The sequence below is a fragment of the Myotis myotis genome, unplaced genomic scaffold (genome assembly GCF_014108235.1).
Source record: "Myotis myotis isolate mMyoMyo1 unplaced genomic scaffold, mMyoMyo1.p scaffold_m19_p_18, whole genome shotgun sequence".
In the NCBI taxonomy this organism is placed as follows: domain Eukaryota; kingdom Metazoa; phylum Chordata; class Mammalia; order Chiroptera; family Vespertilionidae; genus Myotis; species Myotis myotis.
Window position 1 is genome coordinate 18,261,109 of NW_023416322.1, and position 27,391 is coordinate 18,288,499.

Here is a 27,391-nt window from a genome sequence, read left to right on the forward strand (position 1 = left end):
TACTACTATTTGTAATACCTTAAACAAAATAAAGTAAAAGAAATGTAACTGGACAAAAAAAAGAGAAGCTTAAAAAGTCTTGAACCACGCCCCCAATGCCCGCCCCCCCCCCCCCCCCAAAAAAAAAAGAGATGGAACAGCCATTAGTCAAGGCCAACCTGAAGTAAAATCTCTTGTACTGTAAACTCAACCCTGCAATTCCTAAAATCTACCAGCCTGGCCTGCTTTCAGACGGCAGAGCCTACACTACAGAGAGGATGGAACAAATAAGATGATCATATTTTATTAGTGCCCCTCTGTACACAGTCCTGGCCTCGGGCATCTGGCTGACTAAGATGTTCTCTTAGCTCATCCTCATGATGCAAACATTTGCCTGATGAACGAGTGGTTGGCATAGCAAGTTAATTCCTCAGAGGAAAGATGCAGTCACATTACGTGACACCATCGTTATGCCTTTTATACAGAAATAGGACTGGAAAGTTTCAGGGAGTGCAGTTTGCTGTCTTTCTGACATTCCCGATTTCTCATGAGAAGCTTAGCATAGATTTGCCGACTGGTTAGTATCAGGATTCCCAGAATTCTCTTTCTCTCCTGGAAAGGTAGCCATTTTATTAGAAGTAGTAATATAGGCAATAGCTACACGTAATAACCCTCTGCCTTGTGTCATGGTGCTGTAGCAAAGTCCTCTGGGAATTAGCTCTGTACTGGGCTGCTAGGGCTCTCAGAAAACCCTCAGCCTGGGGGCTTGACAACAGACATTTATTTTCTCACCGTTCTGGAGGCTGGAAGTCTGAGACCTAGATGCCAGAAAATCTGGGGTTTGGTGAGGATTCTCTTCCTGGCTTGTGGATGGCCACCTTCTCACCATGTCCTTACATGGCCTTTCCTGTGTGCACATGAGGAGAGAGACCTCTGGTGTCTCTTCCTCTCTTATAAAGACACCAGTTCCATCAGATTAAGGCTCCACCCTAAGACCTCATTTTCACTTGATGGCCTCCTTATAGGTTTTAACTCCAAATTCAGTCACACTGTGGGGTTAGAACTTGGACATATAAATTTGTGGTAGGCACAATTCAGTTCATAGTAACCCCACGAAGTCCTCACTACAAGCTCAGGAAGTCAAGGGCCTTCTCAACTTTTATTCACTGAGTAAACTGAAGGTTCAGTAATTTGCCCAAAGTCTCACTGCCAATAAATAAGGTGTTGGTGGTATTGCTTGTTTCTAGAAGTGAAGCTACGGAGAGCGTCTTGGTATGAATGTGGGGTTGCTAACAGAAAAGTGGAAGGATTGGCAGGTGAAAAAGAGAGCAGAGCACTGAATTCATGGAAGTTCTGCTCAGTCAGAGGAGTCACTGGTCACTGTGCTGAGCTCTGAGGATAGAGAGACAGACAACGTGATCGCTGTCTTCCAGGAGCTCACAGTCTCAGCAGCAGGGAGGGAAGTCTTCCTTCTTCCTCCCCCGGCCTTTGGTCTGGATCACATTGGGAAAGAGAAAAATGGTCCTTTGGGTCCCTGCCACACTCCTCAGAGGCCGTCTCCTTCATGTCCACCTCCAACCTTGTTATTCTTCTCTTACCCTCACCCCTGTCCAGAACTTTCTTGATATTTCTTCCATTAAAGCATCTTTGTTCCAAGTCCCAGTCCCTTGAGGCAAGACTCATAGCTCATTCCTTGCTTCTCAGGGCAATGTACTGACATTTTGTTGATGGCCTCTGGAGACTAGTGACTTATGCCACATATTTCTGACACCACGGCAAGCAGTACAGTGGGGGGTTTTTGAGGGTAGGCGGGTCTGTCAGTGGACATGAAACTCACGGACAGCGAGACGTCATCCATCCTGGGCTTTTCACAAATAAGGGTGTTCCTGCTGCTGTCGGAGCTGTGCTAAAGGGCGTGTGTCAATGCTTCGCTCATTTCTGTAGACCTCACTTTTCAGAACAGGAAGGTCATGCTGCTTCTGATTGCCTGCCAAGGACATCCCTGGGAGTGGCTCTCAACCAATGACTCTCCAGAGATGTATCATAAATACCCCAGTCCCTCCTCCCTTGGTGGCATCATTCCGTGGCATAGGTTTCACACGTAACCTCATGCTTCCCCATGGAGTTACAGCCACTCACTGTGGAAAAATGGCATGACAACACACCTATCACTGGCTGCCTCCCTTCCCTCTGTCCCTTCCCCATCACCAAATGGCAAATGACTATGACTCACAAGTCGACTACTTGCACTACAGGATGGCCATCGAGGACATGGGCAGAGGTGTGCAACCAGACAGTGTGCAGGCTTTCTCTTCATGCCATGTGGTTGGCAATCCCCCATGGGAAGCCTTACCAGCACTTCCTCTGTGCGGCCAGTGTGGCTCAGTGGTTGAGCATCGACCTATGAATCAGGAGGTCATACGCCTGTATTGCAGGCTCAATTCCCAGTACGGGGCATGTGGGAGACTGCTGATCGATCAATGATTCTCTCTCATCACTGATGTCTTTCTCTCCCTCACCCTCTCCCTTCTTCCCTGAAATCAATATATATAAAAGAAAGAGGGTGGGGAGCCCACACCAGAGCAGGGCTGCCTGTAGAGATGTCCAAAGGGAGCAGCCCTCGCTGATGGTGTTTAACTATATACCCTAACCTCTCTAAGTGGAATCTTAATTGGGGGTGAGCATGTACAGGGCCCTAGAAATTAATCTGTTTCAGTAGAATGCATAGGCTTTGAGTCAGAAATTCCTACTTGGATTCCAGCTCTACCACATATGAACTATGTGGCAATTTCACTTCTCTGTGCTTGATTTTCTTCATCTGTAAATCGGGATCATAATTGCTGCCTCAAAGGATTGTTCCAAGGATGACAATAATAGCTAATAAGGTTCCAAAAGGCTTACATGAAGTTGATGTAACTCAAGATAATCCTATGAGGGTGTATCACATATTCTGTACCAAAACCCTTGGAGCCAGATGAGTTTTAAAATTCATAATTCAGATTTAATAAACAGCGTACATGTAGCATGTATTGCAAAACCCCCATCAGAGTCCGGGGAGTCCAGTATTTCAGTACCAAATAGGAAGACTAAGTGGCGTAGTCTTATTTTGGAATTGCAGACAAAGGATTGTGTCTCAGAGAAGTTAATTAACTTGCTCAAGATCACACATCAAGATTTGAGCCCAAAAGACTATAGTGCCAAAGCCCCTGCTCTAACCATTAGCCGGCACTGCCTCTAATAATAAAACCCTCCCACCAGAATAAATGAAGGTAATAAAGATTTGTATCTGATTCACAAGGTATGTGAGAGCTGCTTTTGGTTAATATTATAAATGAATTTACATAAATAACTTCCCGCAGAAACAAAACTAAAAATATGGTCATATTTGAAACATTAATGCTATAAAATATCAGCTACAAAAAATAATAGCTACCATTTCTTGAAAGTTTGCCAAATAATTTATACATATTCATCTCGTTTAACCCGCATGAGGGCTCTAAGAGCCAGGTTTTATTAGTACCACCCATTTTGTAGATGAGGTTAAACAACTTATCCAAGGTCACCCTTAACTGTGTGGCACAGCAGGAGATCCAATCAGGGCTGTTGAAGCCTGCACCCCTTTTGCTACCTGCCCTGCCTCCAAAGGGCAGGTATGTGCTGCTGCCCATCACCCCATTACCGTGTGGCTCACCTGAGGTCACAGGAGAGCCAGCCCCAAAGCATCGGCCACCTTGGCCTCGCTGTCTCCTCAGAGGGCTTTGCAGTGATGGACTTCTGCTTTAGAAAGCTCCACCACTCCATATCACTCCCTTCTGCTGCCCACTCTTGCCACTCTGAGAAAAGAACAGTACCTAGTGCTCACTAGAAGATGCATGGGAATTGATTGAAAAGAAAATTTTATCTTATTCCAGCCTTGTCCATAGCAAGCACCATTCTATATTTAGAGAAATGTTCTGTGCAGCCAGAAGAAGAAGAAAAAAACAAACAAGCTAAAAAGGTACTAGGTTCATGCCAGGAAACAATTAGAAGCTGCAAATTCTCATTCCTTGCCTAAAGAATGACTACTAAAAAAATATGAGGTAATAAAAAATAAGCAATGTCGGCAAACACACAGTGTTTTAAGGTCTGGGGCATCGCAAAATCTTCAGGTCATTGAAGGATGAGGAGAGCACAGGTCCTCTCCTCCCTTTACAGAAGTGAAGCCCTCATGGATTTCACAGCATAAGCATGTTCAAAGAAGCATTTATCATGGGGTAAGCTCTCTCACTGCCCAAGAAACACAGCTCCTCCTTTGCTACACGGTTGATAGAACAAGGACAGCTGATCCTTGCCCTGATCTTATAGTGGCAGAGAGAGCACTGGGCGAAAAGTAGTCCACCTGTGGACATTTAAATGCAATCAAATAAAATACTATGGAGCTCTTACTCTGGGCCAAGTACTATATCACCAATAGGTCGGATGCCGCCTGATATGCCTAAAAAAATTCTTATGAGAGAAATATGCACATTAATGATAATTAACATGTTTGTGAATGTAGTCGGAAAATATTTTGATATGTGAACTGCTATGTTTTCCCCTCAGTAATTCTTGTTACCTGAGAACCTTTTCCCATACAGGCTTCCTGGCACAGTGCCTGGGCATGGGATTATACTATAGAGCAAAAGAGGCAAATTCTTGCCTTTTGAATTTCAAAACCTGAAATGTTGGCAAAAACAGTATGTTTGGAAGAAATTCGATCAGAAATGGTCATAGATTTGTTTCTAGCCCTAAGATAAAACTAGAGGGAGAAACCTGGCAGGGACAGGTGAGAGCAAACATGGAAAAATTAGGCCCTTGCATGGGTCACCGAGCAGAGGCCCAGTTCCCTTCCCTTTGCCCTGACCCCGTCCGAGTTTCTGGAGCAGAGGAGACAACAGGAAATTGGGGGATCCCCCTCATTCACGTGTGGGTTTTTGTGGCCAGCACCCATGCCCAAACTCCCACTGCTGCCTCCAGGCTCAGATAAAGTCTCTGACAGTCACCCACACAGCCTTTTGTGGTGACAACAGGGAAAGCAAATCGAGATGGAGAGGACCTGAGACAGCCTTAAAGTTCCCTCACACGCCTGTTGAGTTGAGGCACAGAACCAAGAATCTTCCACGTCCCAAGTGGAATAGCCGAGAGATTCAGATCTGAAGGAGCACTTGGCCGGGGATTAGGAGGACATGGTGGTGACTTGTGTGGAACACGGGCACTGCAGGAGGACGCTCAAGTCAGCCAATGCCAGCATGGGCTGATGTCTGCCCCCCAACCATGTTAATGTAGCAAGTGCCCCTAGGTCTACAAATACTCCAGGTCATGATCCGACTAGATAGTTATCCACCCCAGGTTCCTCACAAATCCAGCACCACCCGAGAGTCCATGTTTTAACAGCTTGTTTCAAAAGATTCTCGCAGGACCCAACCAAATCCCCTACACGGTAGGCACAAATGCTTTCTTTTCCCCATTCTTAGGAAGTTAAGACTAGGACAACATACTCTGCGTACAGCCCAGATGCATCAGAAGAGGGAGGGGAGGGAGGTCTACAGTGGTCCTACGCTCTTGACTCATAAAAGATTTTCCTTCTGAGATGCTAACCCATAGTCTAAGCAGAAAAGTCGGGGAAAGTTTGTCTTCCAAACTCTCCTCTCCTCCTAGCTCCTAGGTTGGCCCTTTTCCCACCTTGGTGGTTTAGCGCTGTCCTTCTTGCAACATCCTCTCACTATCTTCCCATTGCAATATGAAACTTAAAGTGACTCAATATAGGTTGAGCTTTAACTCCTCTATTCCCACAGCTAATCAGTTGTTAAATCTGCCTCCGTGCTGTCTCTCCTCTCCTTTCCATTACCTGGAAATGCTGTTCTCTGACTATTCCTCCTACTTGTCCAGGAACATGGTAGAATTCACATCCTCTCCTTCCGGAAGTTGATCATGGCCGGCCATGTGACTTGCTTTGGCCAACAAAATGTGGGCAGGGGTGCCATATGCTGCTTCTGCTGGAAGCATTTTATTGCAGACACTACAGTCCTTTCTTCTTCCTGACACTGGAACCAACATTCCAGAAGGTGGAGGCTCTGTTGACCTGATTCCCAGAATAAGGACTCCAAGTCTATGTGAGCAAGAAATAAATATCTGTTAAACTAATTCACGGGTGGTTACTGCATCAGATCTCGCTCATACTGACTAACATACCTGGGCTACTGTTGGAGTGCAGGTTCTCAGCACATGTCATCTGAACTCTAATACATGCTACTCAAAGTGTGGTCTACACACAAATGTCAATCCACAAAACATCACCAGTCTGCAATGAGGCAGGTATAGAGATTGAGAATAAACATTTAGAAAATCTTATAACAACTTAACTAATTTTTATCTGTTGAATCTATTAATAAAATATTTGGGCTTATGTTTCCCCCAAATATTAGCATTGTGTCTTGCCCATGGGATGCTACAAAAATGCTTATCATTAATTTGGATCAAAGCTTCATGAGTAAGAATTACGGTAAGATTTCAAGCAATAGCAAGCAGATCTGGGGCGGGGGGGGGGGGGGGGGGGTATTTAGGTATTTAGACCCTTCCTCGCTCAGGGTGAAATCATTTAAAAGTTCCAAGTCTACTCTTTGTGCCAGCACAGAGTTTAGCTTTAACAAGCAGAAAACCTTTCTGAGCTCTTTCTCATTTAATATTAAATATTGCTTTAGGTTTCCCTACATAAGAGCATGGACATTAATGTATTTATTCTTTGTAATAAAACTTTGAAAGTATATTGCTTATGAATATGGTTTTCAGATTACCTACAGACAGCTTGACAATTTGATACATTTGTTCAAGAGTATAAGAGAATAATACAATTAACCCCTAAATCACATCCTAACTCCCTCCAGCACTAAACAGAGTTATGCTTTTGTTTCCAAAGTCTCTTTGACACACATTAATATATTTCTGTGCACCATACAGGAAAAAGGCAGCATGGTATTCTGGAAAGCACAGCGGACTAGGTGACAGAACTGCTTCTAGTCCTCATTACCTACTCCCTCGCTACTACACGAAGCCACTGCTTAACCACCCGGTACCCTAATTTCTCCATCTATTAAGTGGTGAAAATAAGTTAATAAGGACAAATAGCATCAGCTCTTTTGTGAGAATCAAAATAGAGCGAAGCACTTGGTAGTGAATAAAGTGCTACGGAACTATACTTTAGCATTTATATAGAATACTGCCTTAGAATGCTCTCCAGTTGTCTCGTATACATAGATTTTCTCCACGCTAGCTAGATAGTAAGTCCGTGAGAGGCGCATTGCATAATATTTCTTCGGGTCCTATTCAAAGTTCAGTCCTCTGGGACAAATAATACACATATAACAATTGTTTGAAAAGTATTTAATATGCCAAAAATTGAACCCCTTCATGGTTAAGTAAACTGTATAAACTTCACAGACCACATGACAGGTATGCCTCACTCACCCTGACATAGTTTTGGATTTTGGCTGAGAGTTGTCATTGGCTACCTGAGTCTCTTGAGGGCAGAGGTCACATCCCAGTAATCTTTGTATCCCCAGCACTTACCAGTCATCTAAGCACACAGAAGAAGCCCAATTGATATAAAGATAAATAAATGAAGTGAACTTTAATTACAAACTTCCTAATATTACCTCCACTCAATACCCTGAAACCTAAAAAGCCAATCTTGATTTTGGTTAAAATGGTTTGGGGGAAGCTTTCCAGAATCATCTGGAAAATGCACCATTTTTAAAGCACATCCATGCAATAAGTCATGTGATTTTCCCAACCTCTTTCCTTACTGAGCACAAGCAGTTCTTATTCAAAGATCTTTAGAGGCTTAGGCTGCGGGAGACGGGTGGGAAGGAACAGAACAGCTATTGGTCTGAGGGAAGGGGAAATTGTACTGTTCATTGTTCAGAGGCTATGACATTATTCTGCACATGTAAACAGTCAAGGAGAAAACGCAGCAAATAGATAAAGAGCTTCTGTATGGAATATAAACTTTGGCAGGAGCCACTGTGCTGTGGTAGCAAAAGGCCTCCTGCTGGGGCTGCAATGGAAAAAATGACCTCAGAGAGGAGTTCAGAGCAGAAAGGCTCAGAAAAAGAAGATGAAATACCATGCAGTTTGGGTGAAGTCCTTTGGTCCTGGGCATATTAAAGTATAAAGCTGTTTCGGTTTTAAAAATACAGATTACACGAATTGGTTGGAGTTTCCTATTTTTTCCTAATTATACCTTAGAATTACGGAGTGCCACTCACTGCCCTCATGTTTCTCACAAGAGATCCATAGTGTTTAGGCCGGGAGCGAAAACTACATTAATCTGGACTCACTGGACCCACATCACCCAATGTTCCAATGAGCGGTCTCAGTAGAGGGTGCCCTGACCAGACAAGGACAGAGAAGCTGAGGTACCCCCTTTCCCCACTTCCTGAACCCACCTGGAGAGGGCTGCCCTCCTATGGAACAGTGCATGTGTATTCCAGCAGCAATTTGCGTCTTTCACCAGTGGTAAGCAGCCAGTTCAGCAAGTGTTTCAGGATGGGAGTCTCTGGCTATGTAACCTGAGCCTGAAATTTCTTTGATAAATTTGACATGTGCAAGGAAGAGAAATGAAATGAATCATTTCATATGGATATGAACAAAGCCATAATCTAGAAAAAATACCCACCCCACCCACCCCTGCCCCAAACAACCTTTATTTTTAGACAGAGCTGCATTTTGAGAAAGCGTGAATCAAGTCACAAACTCAATGACAATTGAGTGTAATTTTAGAGGCACGCCAGAAAGAAAAAGGGGGTGGAAGCACATAAAACTCATTTGTATTTTTATTTATGCTATTTCCCACAGGCTGAAAATAAACTTTTAAGAGCACCATTTCTCAAGCGGATCAGCTCCTAGAGTCTGACAACTTTGTGCTTATTTAGCAGTGCCCTCTGGTGTCCAAATGGATTTTACTTTTGCCTTGAGGTAAAAAATAAGCCACTATACAATCCAACAAGTCTACCAGCAGCATTCATTCAGTCACCAAATATTTATTAAGAGCTTAGTAGCTATGCCAGTTACTGTGGAAGGTGGTGGAATACACAGGTGTTTAAAAGAAGACATGAATGTAAATGCAATTACAAAATTCCTTGATCATACACAAAAAGGCGCTTTACCTAGTTGTCCACTAAAATGAGACAGATACAGCTGGGTTGTCTCCTTTCCAAACTGTTCTGGACCTTTATTCACATTAGCGGGTATCTGGCTGGCTGTGGACAGAACAACTTTGGTCAAGTACACTGGGAACATTCTGAAACAGGGTAAACATTCCCGGACATCCAGTTTTAACAATTTCTGCAAAAAAGCTTTCACGGTCAACCTGAAGGACACTTCTGTCTTGTAGTATTCCGGGGAACCACTGGGCATCAGACAGGACACACAAATCTAACACTAAGCTTTACATTTCTTTCTGAAAATGCACCATTTTCCTAGCACTATGATGAAAAGCCTCAAAAGGAATGAAGTGGGCCCTCGCCGGCTTGGCTAAGTGGATAAAGCGTCAGCCTGTGGACTGAAGGGTCCCAGGTTCGATTCCGGCCAAGGGCACATGCCTGGGTTGCGGCCTCGATCCCCAGTGAGAGGCAAGCAGGAGGCAGCTGATCAATGATTCTCTCTCATCATTGATGTTTCTATCTCTCTCTCCTCCCTTTCTCTCTGAAATCAATAAAGAAATATATATATATTTTAAAAAGGAATGAAGTGTGAGAAACCCTAAGAATTAATCATTACTGTTTGAGAATTCTTAGATCTGAAAATTGACAACTAGAGCTTCAGAAACACACATTGTTCTGAACTGGTACATCTTCAGACTTTCTGGAGGAGCAGGGGGAATCTAAAAGAGTTGCCAAGACCTTCCACCAAGAGATTAACCAAAGAACATATTTGCATATATGTATAACCCATGGACACAGACAACAGTGTGGGGAAGGCCTGGGGCTTCTTGAGAGGGTAAAGTCAGGGGGAAATGGGAGACATCTGCAACACTGTCAATAAAAATAAAAATAAAAAACACATGAAATTCAAATGTCCTCAAAGAGGAACTACGACAGACCAGGAATGATGCTTTTATATCATTTTTGTAATATTCCTACTTTTGCCATTTTCCATTCTTGTTATTTTTGGTTTTCTAGAGTAATCAGCCATGACTTGATTCTAACCACCCAACTTACGGCAAAGGTGAGAGGATTATGTCATTTAAGATGAGGAGGTCTGTCTTGCTGAGAATCTCCTTGCTGGCATTGAGGAACCAACCAGTTGTGCAGGCAAGGCCCACGTGGCAGAAATGAGCAGCCTCTTGCCAACAGCCCACTAGGAACTGAGACCCTCAGTCCAACAGCCAGCAGGGAACTAAAAGCTGCTACTAACGAGCAGGGAACAGACTCTTCCCCCTCCAAGCCTCAGATGAGACTACAGCCCTGCCACACCTTGACTGCACCCTTATAAAGGACCAACTCTGAGATCTTAAATGGGTGCCATTTTAAGTTTGTTATGCAATGATAGATAACTAATATAAATCTCAAGATACTTTTTAGAAACATTTTTATTATAAAAATAACACAAAGAAATACTGAAGACCAACTCATCCTTTGACTACCCTGTCATTCTATTATAACTACAGCTAGTAATTTATTTTGTCATCTTTTTACTATATTCTGGGTGTGTTATTTATAGCCATGATCATACCCATTCATGCACTTTTATATCTTGCTTTTTTATTTAATATTTTCTCATGTTCATTATATTCTTTACTAATTTTTAATGAGCACATAATGTACCATTCATTGGGGGGATATATATATACATATTATATATGTATATATATATATATATGGCAAACTATGGTCTTGCATTTGTAAATAAAGTTTTATTAGAACACAGTCATCCATGCTCATTTGTTTACCTATTGTCTATTGTTATTTTTGTGCTACAAACTACAGAGTTGAGAAGCTGTGACAGAGACTACATGGACTGTAAAGCCTAAATTATTTACTTCCTGGCTCTTTACCGGAAAAGTTTATTAACCACTGCCCTAAACTTTTAAGTGGTTTATAATTTGGGCAATTACAAGTAATGCAATTTAGAACATCTTTGTGCATATAATTTTTATACTTTAGGCAACTTGTTTGCAATATATTATAACAAAAGTGGAATAAATGGGTCTACTTCATAAAGATGTTTTTAAGGCGGACCCTGTCCCCCACTATTTCTCTTGTAACAGTCTACTATGACATAGGGTTGTGGTAATAAGAAGGGAAAGGAAGGCTCAGTGCTCATGTGGGTAGCACTTCTCTGGTCCTTATTTATCTAAACATGCAAGGTCACACTCTGGATGAGCTTATTTATAGTTTTGATTTAAAGTAAACCAAAGAGGAATGTAACAGTAATCGCAACATTAAAAACAATTACAGAAATGTTTTACTTTCTATTAGGATTAAAAAGCAAACTAAAGTAAACTCTCCAGCTATCAAGGTGTGTATGAAAGGTATTCCAAGCTAGGTAGTGGCCAAAGGACTGAGAGGGCTGAGTTAGGGAAAGGGAGGCAGTCTCGACGATGAGCTGGCAGTAACAGCAGTGAACGATGAGGCAGCTATGAGTGGAGGAGAACACTTACAACACCCTAGGCATAAACTTGTATACAAATGTAATTAAACTGTCTCAGATAAGAAAGTTTCAGAGCAACTACCCCATATTTTTGAACAATAACAAAAAATTCTCTATCTGGGAAAGTTTTCTACTTTAGAAAAATACTTATGGAATGGGACCAGCTAAGTCAACCCTGACTGTCTCTGAGATAAAAGAGTAAGCAGGTTGAGGGGTCTCAAGTCCAATCTTGTATGAATAAGTAAGCACCGGGAAGTATAGGTGTCATCTTCTAAGGGAAATATTCTGCAACATAAAAAACAAAGATCAGGATGGTCCTTTGCCCCAATAACGTAATTTAAAAGCAAAACTAGAAAGATATCTAATGTAATAATTCTAATTATGCCAACAAGTATGTGAAGACATCACAGGTAACACATTTATTTTATTAAACTATTCCTGTCAAAATGTCCACCAATTTAACATATCATAAAGAAGTGTTCTTTTGGTTAAAGCTATCATTAGGCTTTACTTTCCACCTCAGTTACTTGTCAAATAATAAAATGCACTATAACTTCATGAAGTACTCTGGGAAACCATTAAATTCTCTATAGAAAAAGGAAATCATTCTTACGAAAACCAAGAACATGTCACTATGAACAAAATATAGCAGGAATGAAAATAAAGCCATTATTTTTCATGAATTTTCATACTGCAGAGAAAGAGGTAGTTCTGTGAAAGGCTTGATTCACAATTAAAATTATGTCATAATTTTTCTTTTTTCACTGTTTACCATTAGTTGCCTCAAAACTGACCTGAGGGTCTGGCAGCATAAATCCATCAGTAAGTTTATAATAGACTATTGTGGAATCGGACTCCACTATGGCCAAAGTAAAAGACATCGGCAAATCTGGATCACCTTGCAATTTTCGAGATGCCTTCAAGATCTCCCTTATCCTGAAAGGCAAGCCACAATGCATTTAGGATTCACTGTCACTCATTAATAAGATCAAATACTGTAAAATCTTGGGCAAGAGGCAGGCAATCATCACATTATATCTATAATGCTGACTTGGGAAATGTCTGAAGGCTCAAATACAAACATTGAAAGTTGTCTTCTCACACAGAAAATCCTGCAGGGAAGGGCTATCCCGACTTTCAATCCTTCTCTTTTTCATTCGCCCATCTCTCCTGATCATCAGACCTGAAAGTCAAACTATATTTAGGAACCTACCGAACAGGACTCCAATAGTGAGTGTTTAGTGCATCTGAACTGACTAAGGATCATGAGTGTTCATCATCCAATTTTCCTCTTAAGAGTGAAATAATTTTGTATTGAGGCTTATTTTTTTTAAAAAAAAACAGACTATAATAAATATTTCCCTCATTGTGTTCATAATTACTATTTTTAAATGGCTATGTAATATTTTATTGACTCGTAATCTGCCCAATCATTCCCTTATTGGTATAAAGTTCTTCCAGGTTTTGTGGGGTGAAGGTGCTAATAAAAATGAGCTGTGAAGATCATCTTTCTGAAGATAGTTGTTTCTTTTTAAATATTTGTTGGGTCTTTCCAAGTATGGGAATTATTAGATCTGAATATAGATATTTTTATGGTTCTCAATATGTGTTCTGATACTTCATAAAAGCCAAGAGAAAAATAGAGAGAGAAATAAAACTTTTGGGGTAACATTATATATCAAGCAATCAATGTTATAACTTATTTCAGTTTGCTTACTGTGGAAAATAATTTATCTGATAATAAATCTGATATTTAGGTATTCAAAGCACTATTACCTTTTGTTTATCACCAACTGAAAATCCTTATTATCTACTCAAAAAAGCCCATGTTCAACAATTCAGTAAAGGTAACCTCCAAAGGTGCTTCTTTAAAAGGCAAATAAAAAGTGATCAGTTGCTTTTTCACTAAGCTAACCAAGTCTCCAGAGATTGGAAAAATATTTACTAGCATATTAACATGCTAAATACTGTACTGTATTTAGTAAAAGTGTAATTTGTCCCCTTAATTTCTACTTCCCATCCGTAAGTAAAAATTCTTATGGTCACTCTTCCCCCAACCTATTAGCTATTGAAACTATAAAAAAAATCTTAAAAGAAAAGTTTCTGCTTTGAAATAGTCTTACTATAATAATTATAATGCTTTTTTAAAAAATCTGTAGTAATGACTGGACATTTTAAGTGATTTAAAATAGCAGTAAACTTCTGGAAAAGCTGCAGTTCTAACTGGTTTGTTAGAACATCAGTCACAAAAGGCTGCTTACCTGCTACCTATCATTTAAGTTTACAAAGGCATGAAGTGAGATGAGAAGATGAGTTTCTAAGTTTGTTTCCTCATATTCAAACCTTTTCTAAAATGGCCCTGAGAGAGGTAAATCAGCAATATAGTAACACTCCAGTTACCAAGCATAACTCACTAGATAAATAAAATATGTCTACCTGGCAAAATTTTAATTCCTTTCCACGAGTCAACAAAGCAAAGCATCATCTTCTCTCGAGTCTTTCCTGTCACCTTTCCCCAACCTCAAGGCAAAGTTACATGTCTTATCCTACAGAGGCACACTGGGTAGCCCTACCTTACTGTAATCACGACTTTGTATGTATACATCTCAGTGCCTGTTTCTCACTGGGCTGTACTCATTTTGAAGGCCAAAGCTTTTTAAGAAATGGTGCTGTAACATGAAGACAATATACCTGTACATCTACACATAGGACTATTGAGGTGGCATACATGAAAAGGCATTGCAAACTGTCAAGTAGTCAGCAAGTACAAGTATTACTATATGGTACCTATACCAGCTTTGCTACCTTGAAAATTGGTGCATAATGTTTTTATCCACACCCTCCTTAAAAAATAATTTCTACCTATGTTAAATTACATGAACATCAATTAGATTCCACTTCATATCAGAATTTTTCTTTAGAGATACTCAGATGAAGCAACCATAGATATTAACTAGCAACCTCAACACTTAGCACTGATGGAAAATGACAGTCTTAAGACACTGCAGTACACACAAGTTAAAAATAAGTTTCTTTAAACATCCCTAACTGGCAGAGTATGACGAGGATGGGACACAGATGGAAGGGAAAAAACCTATTAAGAAAACTGTTACATATCTTCTGTTTCTCAAGATATGATACTTAAATCAGAATATGTGTGTATGTGTTTTGTAAGGTAAACTGTGTGGAAATTCTAGCCCATATATTGAAATTTAGAATAGAAATTTCCATCTCATTCATATTTGTTTTCATAGTTCTTTGATTATAAACAGCAAAACATTTTCTGACTTACTCAGAACACCCAGGGGGGAAACCCTAACATCTGAAAATTAGCTCAGAGTTGTAAAGCCTGGTTTGTCTTCAGAGCTGAGGGGAATCACTGTTAAAAATGAAGTGGAAGTTCCCATCTCTGAGCTGTTTATCCTGTTTGGTTGTATGAGGAGGAAGAAGGAAATTACAGTTTGAAATCATAATTTAGAAACCATAGAATGAAGTTTCCTCTTAGGCACATTTTTTAAAAGCTCAGTTCTTTAAAAAGTATTGTAAAGACGTTTCACCACACAAATCTAAAATAATAATTTGGATAACAAAATTGCTTATAGTTCATATTTTATAGAAATCCACATATGAAAAACATAACTTATATAATGAGAATTTCATATTTTTGAGTTAATTATATCTCAAGGGAAAACTCCACCTGAAGAAATAGAACAGTCAATAATAATTATAATTGTTGTTCAACAGTAACAGAATTTTTTTTTTTTTTTTTTTTTTTTTTTTTTTTTTTTTTCAATTTTTTTTTTTTTTATTGCTTAAAGTATTACAAAGGGTATTACATATGTGTCCATTTTATCCCCCCGCCCTAGACAGTCCCTTAGCCTCCCCTATCCCCCAATGTCTTATGTCCACTGGTTATGCTTCTATGCATGCATACAAGTCCTTTAGTTGATCTCTTACCCCCCTACCTCCTGCCCCGCAACCCTCCCCGGCCTTCCTGCTGCAGTTTGACAACAGTAACAGAATTTGATGCTTGCAACAGTTATGATGTTCTCATAACTGTTGCAAACAATAACAGTTATGATGTTCTCATAACTGTTCAGAGGGGAGCTCAGCATACTGTAAACAGAGTGATCCCAAAGTGTACTAAAGTTAACGTGAAAACAAGTCTGAGGCAAACAGACAGGCAACACCATTTGGCTACTGCCCTTCCTCCAGACTAAAGTAAATGCCTTCCAGAAATCTTAGCATTCATCTTTCTGTAAGATCCTCCAATAGAGACTAAGTAAGCTCCAGAGATTTACACAGAGGACAGAGAGTTGAAGGCAACATTACTTATTACTTTTAACTTCAAATGTTGAAACAGAATGCATCATGGGTTAAAATTATTAATTTCAACCCACAGAAAGCGATATCTTCTTCTGTCCTCTTCAATGTGACCAAACTGGCACATGTTGTAGCCTCATCAATTAAAGGCATTAACTGCTTAATCTGTCTCATTATGATATTTTAGAACGACACTCCACAATCCAACTCTAGAATACAATGCAAATTTAAATTAGTGCCCAAAGTGCCCAAGAAGCTGTATTCATCCACAGGCTCAATCCTGAAGAAAAGTTCAAGAATAAGAGACCACCTCCTTGGGAATCATACCAAGGACTGCCTGGTAAAAAAAGCAAGGTGGCTAAAATCCCAAGGTGGCAGGGTTACTGAACAATTAAGTGTCTGTGTGACTATCCACCCCAGTGGGGGGCCATTCTGTTAATATAAACTGCAAGTTTTTGTGTGTGTTTGTGGAGGGTAAGAGAAAAAATGCTGTGACTATTAAAAGAAGCTGCCAGAATTGGGGTTCACCAGTAACAGATTTCCAACAGAGGTAATATGAGGACACACATCAGGTACGCAGGGAAGTCAAATGACAGAAATCATTTTACTAGCTATTAAACTTTAGGCCTCACATAAAGTAATGTCCATTAAATGAATCTGTAATAAAGAACATACTTTTGGAGACTGGACATATTTTTCAATTACATGGAAATAACAGAGTATCCTTCAAGAATATTGTAGCATTGTCCTGGGGGGTGGGAGTGGCTGGGGAGGGGTCAATGGGGGAAAAAGGAGACATATGCAATACTTTAAACAATTATACACACACACACACACACACACACACACACACACACACATATACTGTGTGTATGTATGTGTGTGTATGTGTGTGTGTGTGTATATATATATATATATATATATTAGCATTTCAGGATTAAATCTCATAATTAAGAACATCTTTTAAAAAGTTCTAAATATAGTTAATACTATATTACATAATTGAAAGTTGCTAAGTGAGTATTAAAAGTTCTTATCACAAAAAACCCTTTTTTTTGTAATTATGTAAGGTGATGATGTTAACTAGGCTTATTGTGTTGATCATTTTGCAATGTATACAAACAATGACTTACTATTTTACACCAGCAACTAATATGCTATATGTCAGTTAAATTTTTTTAAATGTTCTAAAGAAGGAACTCAGTTCTAGTAACCCTTCACTCCACCATTAATAAGTCCTTTTCCCAGGACACTAAGGAAAAAGAAGGGATTAAAGGTAGGGGGGTGGACACGATGAAAAAGAGTTTCACTAAAAGGTTAGGAGGCATTGTGATTGTTTTCTATCCTGAGATGCGTATTATAGTTACAGTATAAAGTGTGGAAAGTGGTGCCAAATCTGAAAGCAAATGGATTTTTCAGACATTCTAATTTTTAGAAACTCTTGGAAGGTTACTTAAGCATATTCTATGTTCTTTAAGATTTTATTTAGCAAATCTCCACTGCAGGAACTTAGTAGTCTAAGGGAGCTCATTCAGTCATTCAACAAACATTGATTTAATACCAAGTACCAGATACTAGGCTATGCACCGAGGAAAAAGCAATGAGCAGAACAAAATTCCTGCTTTCGTGGAGGTTATTTTCTAAAAGGGAAAGGAAAACAGTAAACAAAGAAAACCAAATCTATATCAAGGAGCAATAAATGTGGTAAGTGTTATAAAGGAGGGCCACGTAGTGGCATTACTATGGCCAAGAGTCCTTACCAAACCAAATGACAAAAGTTCCTAGACTCTTAGCCTAATAGCTGCTGAATTAGCAGATGACCAATTTGGTATATGGCATATTGGAGCCTTTTTCTAAATTTCTAGACTAATATTCAAATAGGAAGATGCTAAGAAACAGTACATTTGGGAAAGTTTTCTCTCAGATAAAATGGCTGAGGGTACCCATTTATCACCACAAATCAAGAGAAATGCCACTAATTTGTGGGGTTGGAGGATAAAGTGGTCACTGGAGAGGCTCCACCCTTGCATAAGCTATCCATTATCCTTTGCTGGCACTAGGGTGAAAGAGCCCTTTATAATCCAGTCAGTTTTAACAGGATGAATGATTCATTGATATTACTAAGCAGAGAGAGAGAGAGAGAGAGAGAGAGAGAGAGAGATTGATTTACAGATCATTTCAAAAACAATATATTAACTGTCTCTGGATTTTGTAATTTACAAAACACTTCACTTGGCTTTTTTTTAATTTTTATTGATTTCAGAGAGGGAGAGGGAGAGAGAGACAAACATCAATGATGAGAATCACTGACTGGCTGCCTCCTGCACACCCCAATTAGGAATCGAGCCTGCAACCCAGGCATGTGCCCTTGACCGGAATCAAACCCGGGACCCTTCAGTCCTCAGGCCAATGCTCTATCCACTGTTACAAACTGGCTAGGGCTTCATTCGGCTTTTTAAAAATTAACTTATGTACAAACATAGATAAGCTTAAAATACAGCTACTGTGGTTTTAGTTTTCAGCATCTCATATTTTACCGAAGAAACTGAATTGGCATTGAAATTGGGAGACAATATAGATTCTATCAGGATAAAAGTAGTGAAAAACCAAAACATTTTTTTCATTATTTGATATCAGTCATTGTGTAAGTTACTTAAGATATTTCCCATTTATAACTATCCACAATATTAATATTATTACAGAAACCTGAAATTCTATTATCCTAACTTTGTTGTAACACACTTTTCAACAAATATCAGTGGCAAAGTGGTCCAGAAGAAGCTCATCAAGCCCTCTGTCAGTAATGTGGCTTCATTTGCTATCTCAGCACTGAAAAAGGCCCTGGCTTTCCTTAGGATTCCTCTAATTACCTCATCTTTAAACAGATCATCTTTAGCAGATCTCTCTGACCTCTATGAAATTATGAATATGATTTTTATACCATTGCTGGGTCTGGGGAAATCAGAGTATTCATAACCTCTACAGTGATTTAACAAAAGTGCTACATGATTCTCACATTCACTTTAGTAACAAACAATCTATAGAGTACTTTCCATATGCATATATAATCCAAATATATAACCTAATATAGTATTTTAAAATGTAAGCTAAAAATTATTTTACATTAGCATTCAGTAGTATTTTTATTTTTAAAAAATATATTTTATTGATTTTAGAGAGAAAGGGAGAAGGAAAGATAGAAACATCAATGAGAGCGAATCATCAATTAGCTGCCTCCTGCATGCCCCCTACTGGGAATTGAGCCTGCAACCCAGGCATGTGCCCCAACCAGGAATGGAACTGTTGAACTGTGGCTTCCTAGTTCATAGGTCGACACTCAACCACTGAGCCACACTGGCCGGGCTAAGTAGTAGTTTTAGATGAGAGAAAAAGATGTGTCCTGTCCTTTGAGAAACAAAAACAACCTCATACTCCATCAGCACAATTTTCCCACTAGATAATCAGATATGGGTACTTTACCAATTCTGTTTTCCTCCTAGAGATCAGCAATTAGTATTCAATCAATATTTTCACAAGGGGAGCACTGATGGGTATAGGTACCAGAATTCATAACCCTTCTCCTATCTCAGTACTGACAAGGCAGATGAGCTGGGGATCTGGTAATCCCACTCATTTTACTTCACACCAATTTTTACAGTACTTGAAAGACCTTCTGAAACTTTGAAAATATGCCAACGTGTTTTAACTATGAACATATATCATGTATAAGAAAATACCAGTCACAAACCACTTCTGCTCAGAGTGCATTCACTCACTGCCACTGTACTGCAGATTCTCTCTGTAATGGAATCTGTCTGCACTCTTAACAAAACTATGTAAATAAGATCACTAGGTCCAAAGGTTGGAAAACTAAGTCGGAAATGGTTACAAAAACTGTGTAGGAGAGCTTAGAAATTTAGACAGATATGACATCAAATGTTACCTAGAATTGCTACCTTTTAAGGAGTTGGCAAATACACATACACCATAAAATAAATAATGGAAATAATAAGCCAATGCAAATATATATATGTTATTCTGTCTCTCAATAGTCAAAATAGCTACTGAAGTGGTTTTAAAGGATGCAGTGAGATTATGTACTGTGATGACTGGGGAACTATTTTATGACTAAGTTGTAGTTAACTATGTAAATGATAGAGTTTAGTCCAGCTTTACAAAGTTGAGACTTTAATAAAGGGGACAGCTTTTATGCCTTATATGCTATATGCCCTCTGTAAATAACATGGATTACACCTCCAGCAAAATGCCAACTCCTCTGGCTCTCAGGCTTTGTATATCACCCAGATTCCCTAGTCATAAAAATGGTATTTAAAGTTTTTGAGGAATAAAGAACATTAAAAATTCCCACTATACTCAGACAGCTAAGCAGGATAGTCTAGGATAGCAATTTACAACTAGTGTGCTCAGACTAGTTGTGCAGTGTATAACAATGAAGTATCAAAGTTGGCATGTTATTTTTAATATAATTTAATATTCCCTGTTACATATCATCGTCATCCACTCACATTCCACCATGCTTTATTAAACTGAGATGAAACTGACATACAACAATGTGTAAGTTTAAAGTGTACAATGTGCTCTGACCAGTTTGGTTCAGTGGATAGAGCGTCGGCCTGCGGACCGAAGGGTCCTGGGTTCGATTCCAGTCAAGGGCATGCACCTTAGTTGCGGGCATATCCCCAGTGGGGGTTGTGCAGGAGGCAGCTGATCGATGTTTCTAACTCTCTATCCCTCTCCCTTCCTCGCTGTAAAAAATCAATAAAATATATTTTAAAAAAAAGTGTACGATGTGATGAACTAACCTCTTAAACAAAGAGCAAAATCACCTGCCCACCTGTTATGGCTGAGGGAAGCATTGATGGATGTAGGCACCACAGTCTGTAGCCCTTCTCCTTCTATCTCAGTACCAACCAGGCAGATGAGCTGGAGGTCCGGCAATCCCACACAGTTTACCTCATGCCAACTTTTACCTGAAAGAGCATCATTAAATGGATAATGTTTATCAAAAACCAAAGATAAAAATTCTAAACTTCTACTTAATATTCAGCTGAGCAAATATCAGTTATAACGCTATCTTCTCTTTACATTTTTATTTATCTTCTCTTTTACTTATGTTTTTACCCAGCAATTCCCACTATAAATGAAGAAATTATAAAATGGATGGAGAACAGCAAATACATAAACAATGGCTTATTATAATGTCAGTAATTTTATATCCAAACCCAACTCCCCAACCCTCCACCATGGCCCCAATAATAAAGCAATATAAACAAAAACTTACTCTCCATGAGGTCCAGGTAAACCAAGAATGCTATATAAACTTGAGTAGCATCTCCTATATCTAATTCCATCATTTCTAAATACTGAAAATCAAAATGTAATTGTTAAACAGAGAAGGAAGAATCTCTTAATATTTTATTTCACAAACAGCAACAACTATTTATTAAATATGTAGAAAGCATCAAACTCAATTCTAGGTATAGTGGGAGTTATAAGGCAATGTAAGACCTGATCCTGCCTCTAAAAAACCTGCAATTATTAGGGTAAGCACAGTGCAACTGTTAGGGAAATAACAACACATGACAGAAAGTGGTTAAAAACCAAGTGAGTGGAATTAAAGAACCGTGACACCACCGGTCAGAGGAGCTACCCTCCGGTGAATTGGTTGGTGAGTGTTTTATGATAGAGGGGAGATACAAGTTGGGCCCTGAAGGACATGCATGATTTGACCAAACTGAGAAGGCAGCGCAACAGTCTAACTAATCACACAGAGCTGGGAATGAGCCACACATATTCAAGGGCCTACAAAGAAACCTATCTGCCAGGAGCAGACATTTTTCAATAAGAGTTGTGTTGGGGCATGTAGCGGGGGCCTCTATTCTCCTGGTCTCTTATGTGCACGTGGAAGAAGTCTAGTAGAATACCACTCCTGGCCTCTCTCTCCTTCTCACTCAAGAGCAGCGAGTTATTTAAAATGCTAGATTTTAAAGAAAGGACCAAGCAAGCTGCTGCTGCTTTCAGACTTACTGGTCAGCACTGTGGGAACATTCTTCAGGGGTCTACTCCTGCAGGGGAAGCCTGAGGTAGTCCAGTTACGTCAGTGACTAGGTGGGGAAGCAAGACTAATGCAAAAGTGAGGGATTAGCAGACCTGCACGGGTGCATATCTGATATCACCTTCTCCCTTTGGCCTCATCGTAGGTGTACAGGTACAGGAGAACAGGGGTGTTACTAGTTCTCCTCCTCAAACCTTAAACGTGCTTGAACATAGCACTGAAAAAGCAATTGGGGACCAGGTTGCAAGGACTGCACGGCCAAGCTAAAAGTTTGAATTTTACCCATAAAGAAACACTGAAGACTTCTAAGCATGAGGGTATGATGAATGTAGTGTTTGAGGACAAGAAATCTGATACCATGTTACTAGATGGACCCAAGTAATTTTAAAATTGAATAATAAAAAGGCAGAAGGAGAAAAATCAAACACCCAATATCTTTTCTTTCTTTAAAAAAAAAAATCAATTAGACCCTTAAGAGGAAAAATCGAAAGGGAAGATTTGATGGTGAAGGCTAGGGCCTATACAGCCATTAACTTCAAAGAGAAAAAAATCTGCAAGTATAAAAACTGAGTAGCACCACCAAACTAGAGGAGGTTTTTAAAACTTGTTACCGGCGCTTCACTTCTTAAATTCTCACATAGTGCTTGCTTACTCCATGTCAAGTACTTTCCAAATAGTAACTGATTTAATCCTATAAGTACCCTTATTACCCCCATTTTACAGATGAGAAAACCTAAGTGCCATGAGATTAAACAATTTGCCCCAAATCACAAAGCTGATGACAGAACCAGGATTCAAACTCAGGCGATGTGTCTTTGAGTTCATGCTCCTAACCACTGTGCTGCCTCTCCCTGTCACGGTGTTTCCTTTTATGGCACTGAATAACATCTCCATGTTAGTGCTTCTTTTTCTCATCTTGAAGGGGAATAAGGGGACAGAGCAGCAGGATAAAACTAAGCAAGATAAAATGAGAAGAGGTTAACGCTTCAGACTTTTATCTTCAAAAATTTTCTTTTCTTGGCTGTTTTTATTTTAATGTTTTAAAAATATATTTTTTTATTGATTTCAGAAAGGAAGGGAGAGGGAGAGAGAGAAACATCAATGATCAGAGAATCATTGATGGGCTGCCTCTTGCAAGGCCCACACTGGGGATCGAGCCCCAAACCCAGGCATGTGCCTTGACTGGGAATGGAACCATGTCCTCCTGGTTCATAGGTCAACACTCAACCACTGAGCCACAGGGGCCAGGCTCTTGACTGTTTTTAGATGGTTACTTATGAAATACTAGGGGCCCAGGGCACGAAATTCGTGCACGGATATAGGGTCCCTAGGGGCTGCCGGCTGGGGCCTTCCTTCCTTACACGTCGCCCCCTGGTGGTCAGCGCACGTCATAGCAAGTAATTGAACTCGCCATCTGACGAACTCCAGAGGGGACACTTTGCATCTTAGGCTTTTATATAGAGCAGCGGTTCTCAACCCGGGGGTCGCGACCCCTTTGGGGGTCGAATGACCCTTTCACAGGGGTTGCCTAAGACCATTGGAAAACATATATAATTACATATTGTTTTTGTGATGAATCACTATGCTTTAATGATGTTCAATTTGTAACAATGAAAATACATCCTGCATATCAGATATTTACATGACAATTCATAACAGCAGCAACATTACAGTTATGAAGTAGCAACGAAAATAATTTTATGGTTGGGGGTCACCACAACATGAGGAACTGTATTAAAGGGTCCCGGCATTAGGAAGGTTGAGAACCACTGATATAGAGAGATTACAACTCAGCAGAAGACTGCAATTCTACCAGTGACTAGACCAGTCCCTGAGATGCCTACCGCCCTCCCCCCACCCCACCCCCTCCCCCCACCCCCCCAACTCCATTCCCCGTTTACTCACTGCTTGGGACATGACTGGCACAAGGCAGCAATTTGCCAAGCAGAAGCAAGCAAGGAATTACCTTTCTCCTCCTTACCGCTATACTGAGAAATACAACCACGAAGTGAGCAGTTACGCTTTAAGGAAGAACCTATTCAACTTTCCAAGAAACTCGAGACATTTAGGAATGTGCGCTGCGGCAAAATAGACTTGGTGCCTACACCTTTGCCATGACCGGCTCCCGGGTCTTACCCGCCGCCCGCGTGGCTCGTGTGAGGTTAAGTGAGACCCTCTCCAGTGGCGCCGCGAGTGTTGGCGTCCGGCGTGGGAGGGGCCGGGTTTGTCTACACCTCGGGCTTAGAACGGCGAAGGGGGGTAGGGGTGGGGGTTAGTGTCAGGGCAAGAGTTCAGAGTTCAACTCATTGAAACAAACGAAAACAAAACTGCTGCGGTTGGCCGTGTGCACACGGGTCCCCTTCCCGGAGGGTCGTGCGTGGACTCAGCGATCCGGCCCGGCAGGGGCGGAGGGTTCGGAGGGGAGCGCGGCCTGGGGGTTCCGCCTGGGCTGGGGGCCTGGACCGGCGCCCCGCTCCTTTCGCGCCTCCTGACCTTTGGGTGGGTGCCCATCCAGGCGTCCTCCGGAGCCCATGGATGGGCGCCGCCACCGCCACCGTCGCCACCGCCTTCGCCGCGAGCGCCGGCCGGGGCCTGGCCGCTGCAGCCCGGGGAGGGCTCGGAGTCGCCGCGCTCTTCCATGCCGGGCAGTGGTGCGCGCAAGCTGTGCGCCGCGCCCGCGCCCGGCCGGAAGCAGGGACGCGCGCACGAGGGTTCCGCCTCCCCGCCGCCCGCCGCCTCCCCGCGGGAGGGCTCCACACTAGGAGCAAAGTTAGATCAGCCCCGCCTTCTCACGAAGGGAGCTGGACCTGCGCGGAGGCTCTCTAGTTCTGCTCTGCGTTTATTCGCATCTGGGCAGACACCAGGGTGAAGAAGTTGCCTTGCGTCAGTGCTGTTTGCAGCTCTGTTGAGAAAGTAGGGAGCACAGAGAAGGCCTCCTTGCCTTCGGCATGGGGTCCAGGTCTCCAGCTCCTGGCAACAGGGAAAGCCTCGTTCAGCGTCGTGTTAGCTTAAAGTGTGGAAGTGGGTGAAATCTCTAGAGACGAAAGTGGAAAGAAGAAAAACCAGAGTACCAAGGACCGTATTTTGAGGGTGGACTCGACTTTGGGATCAGAGGAGCAAGGGTAAACAGGGTTTGTGGAATGAGTGATCAGTCAGGAAAGTCGGATGCAAACCAGCACAGACACGTGACCGGGAAGCCAAGGATGAGGAGTTTCAGACAGGCAGGGTGGGGCATTGAAAGCATTCATGGGTTTACTCTGCGGGAAATGGGGAGACACTGGAAGTTGCTCTTAACGGTTCATGGTATCCCTCTGGCTGATGTGTTGAGAATAGACCTTTGGGGGCAAGGGTAGACTCAGGAAATGGTTAGGAAGATATTGCACTGACCTAGGCAAGAAAGGACTCTCCCAAGATTGAAAGTCCCAGGCAGCGATAGAACTTCTGAGTCCAAATATGACCAAGATCCTACTGGACTATCCCCCAGTAGAAAACATCTGTAAAACTTGGACATCATACAACTGAATATACTGGAATGCAAACAGAAACGGGCTGACTTTGTTCGGAAGGGCAACTTGCTTGGAGGTGGGCTGGTGAGGAGCTACATAATAAAGTTCCCTTTTCCTTGGCATTTAGGTTAAAGCTGAGTGCAGTCCAGGAGGCAGGCTCAGCCCAGGGTTCACGTGGAAAACCTCTCCAGTTTTCTTATCTGGGGAGCCAGGCAAATGAAGGCAGGAGATTTGAATGCCTAAGAAATAACGAAATCCTAGAAGAAGCCAGAGAGGGTATCCCCAAACTCTTCCTGCTCAGTTTTCTGACAGATCCTGAACCACTCGAAACAGAATCACAGTAGTTCAGTTAAAAACAGATGATCTGAACTGCCACCAGAGCTGTCTCCCAAGAAATAGAGTTTGCAGTTCGAATCTAGCCAAGAAAGTTACCTACCAACACATAGGAAATAACATTTATCATAGAAAAACAATAGAATCCAAAACCTCCACAATTTATCATTGATAAAGTCCAAGATATGATTCAAAACTACTGACATATGAAAATAAAGAAAATGGACCGCATTTTCTAGAGTCCCACCCTGAGCTGAATCAGATGTTGAAAATGACAGGTAAAGATTTGAAATTAACTATTAGAACTATCCTAAATGAACTAAAATAAAATGTGTTTTCATTGAATGAAAACCTCAGGAGACAAATAGAAGAACTCAGCAGAGGAAAAGGAAAAATATAGAAGTTCTAGAACTGAAAATTAAAATTTCAGAAATAAAAAATTTCACTGGATGGATTTAACAGCCAAATTACAGAAGGGATACAAGTGAACTTGAAGTAGAACAATAGAAATTATCCAAAGTGAACAACACAGAAAAATGTCTTAAAAGATTAACAGAGCCTCAGAGCCTAGTACATGATACCTAACAACCCAACATACATTATCAGTAGAATACCAGATGGAGAAAAGAAAGGGAATGGGGCAAGAAAAAACTGAAGAAAAAAAATTTCCCCAAATTTGATGAAAGAAATTTCCAGGTACAGAGTGCTAAATGAACACCAAGTAAAATGAACACAACCAAGTCCACCCTGAAGTTAAACTGTTGAAAGTCAGATGTAATTTTAAATGCATCTAAAGAAATGCCAGTATATTACATGCAGGGAGAAGAAGTGCGTCTATTCCTGAATGTGATGTAAAGCTGTCGAGTAACACTCCCTCCACGTTCTGCGTGGAGTAGGGTTCGGTATCTGAAAGAGGAGCCACACAACAAATGAGAGCGAAATGACACGAGATAATTTTGCAATATTGGGGGACCAGGCGGGCAAGTCCTGAAGGGCTTCCACCCATGCTCAGGCTACTCGAATCTTTTATTGATCTGGAGTACCCCTTAGGGTAAGGAGGTTTCAATGACACACAGATCAGCAGACAATTTCCAGGAATCTGACAAAGTATCTGATTAGCTCATCAATAGATTTCCGTGAGTATCTGATTAACAATAATCAACAAGGATCTACATAAGTATCTAAGGAATTAAGTGAACTAAGGTGGGGATGCTTCAAATATTATTACCTAAATTAACTGGGTGGTTCCTAGATTAACTGGGTGGTGCACAGTTCTGACCTTTGCTAGGACTTCAAAGGTTACTAGCTTTTGGAGGTCTCTGTCTAAACTCGGGTAGTGAAGACAATGAATGGACTCTGGCATAAAGCCACACATGAAGATTTGTAAGTTTCCCTAGAAAGTATTGCATTTGAATCATCATTAACCTTTGTCTCCACAAAGCAGCTGCTAAGCCCTAAAGAAGCAAATGGCACTGAAATTAGTAGGCTCTTTGAAGCACTGACATTG

General features: G+C 40.9%; 1 protein-coding gene across 3 annotated transcripts; it reads right to left on the bottom strand.

The window, feature by feature from the left end:
- Positions 1-2,555: 2,555 nt before the first annotated feature.
- Positions 2,556-24,739, bottom strand: TSEN15 (tRNA splicing endonuclease subunit 15). 3 transcript variants are annotated; one of them, XR_004973303.1, is made up of 8 exons: positions 24,539-24,739; positions 21,272-21,353; positions 20,825-20,960; positions 12,441-12,582; positions 9,162-9,254; positions 8,442-8,579; positions 6,190-6,298; positions 2,556-6,106 (listed from the first exon to the last, which is right to left on the bottom strand). XR_004973303.1 is itself a non-coding variant. In XM_036343565.1 (5 exons), exons 1-5 carry the CDS (start codon positions 24,683-24,685, stop codon positions 9,231-9,233), a joined length of 531 nt encoding a protein of 176 aa, XP_036199458.1. In that variant the 5' UTR covers positions 24,686-24,739; the 3' UTR covers positions 9,016-9,230. The 3 variants fall into 3 exon arrangements, 2 of the variants coding, with proteins under 2 accessions (XP_036199458.1, XP_036199459.1); XM_036343565.1 differs by lacking the exons at positions 2,556-6,106; positions 6,190-6,298; positions 8,442-8,579 and having other exon boundaries at positions 9,016-9,254; XM_036343566.1 differs by lacking the exons at positions 2,556-6,106; positions 6,190-6,298; positions 8,442-8,579 and having other exon boundaries at positions 9,016-11,931; positions 24,539-24,734.
- Between the last annotated feature and the right edge of the window lie 2,652 nt (positions 24,740-27,391).

Coding starts and splice junctions, on each gene's coding strand:
- TSEN15 (XM_036343565.1), bottom strand. CDS start 24,685: ATGGAAGAGCGCGGCGACTCCGAGCCCTCCCCGGGCTGCAGCGGCCAG. Junction 12,583..20,824: donor GCTTCCCTCAGCCATAACAG/GTGGGCAGGTGA, acceptor CTTGCCTTTCAG/GATAAGGGAGATCTTGAAGG. Junction 9,255..12,440: donor TTATGCTGCCAGACCCTCAG/GTCAGTTTTGAG, acceptor TTCTGTCCACAG/CCAGCCAGATACCCGCTAAT.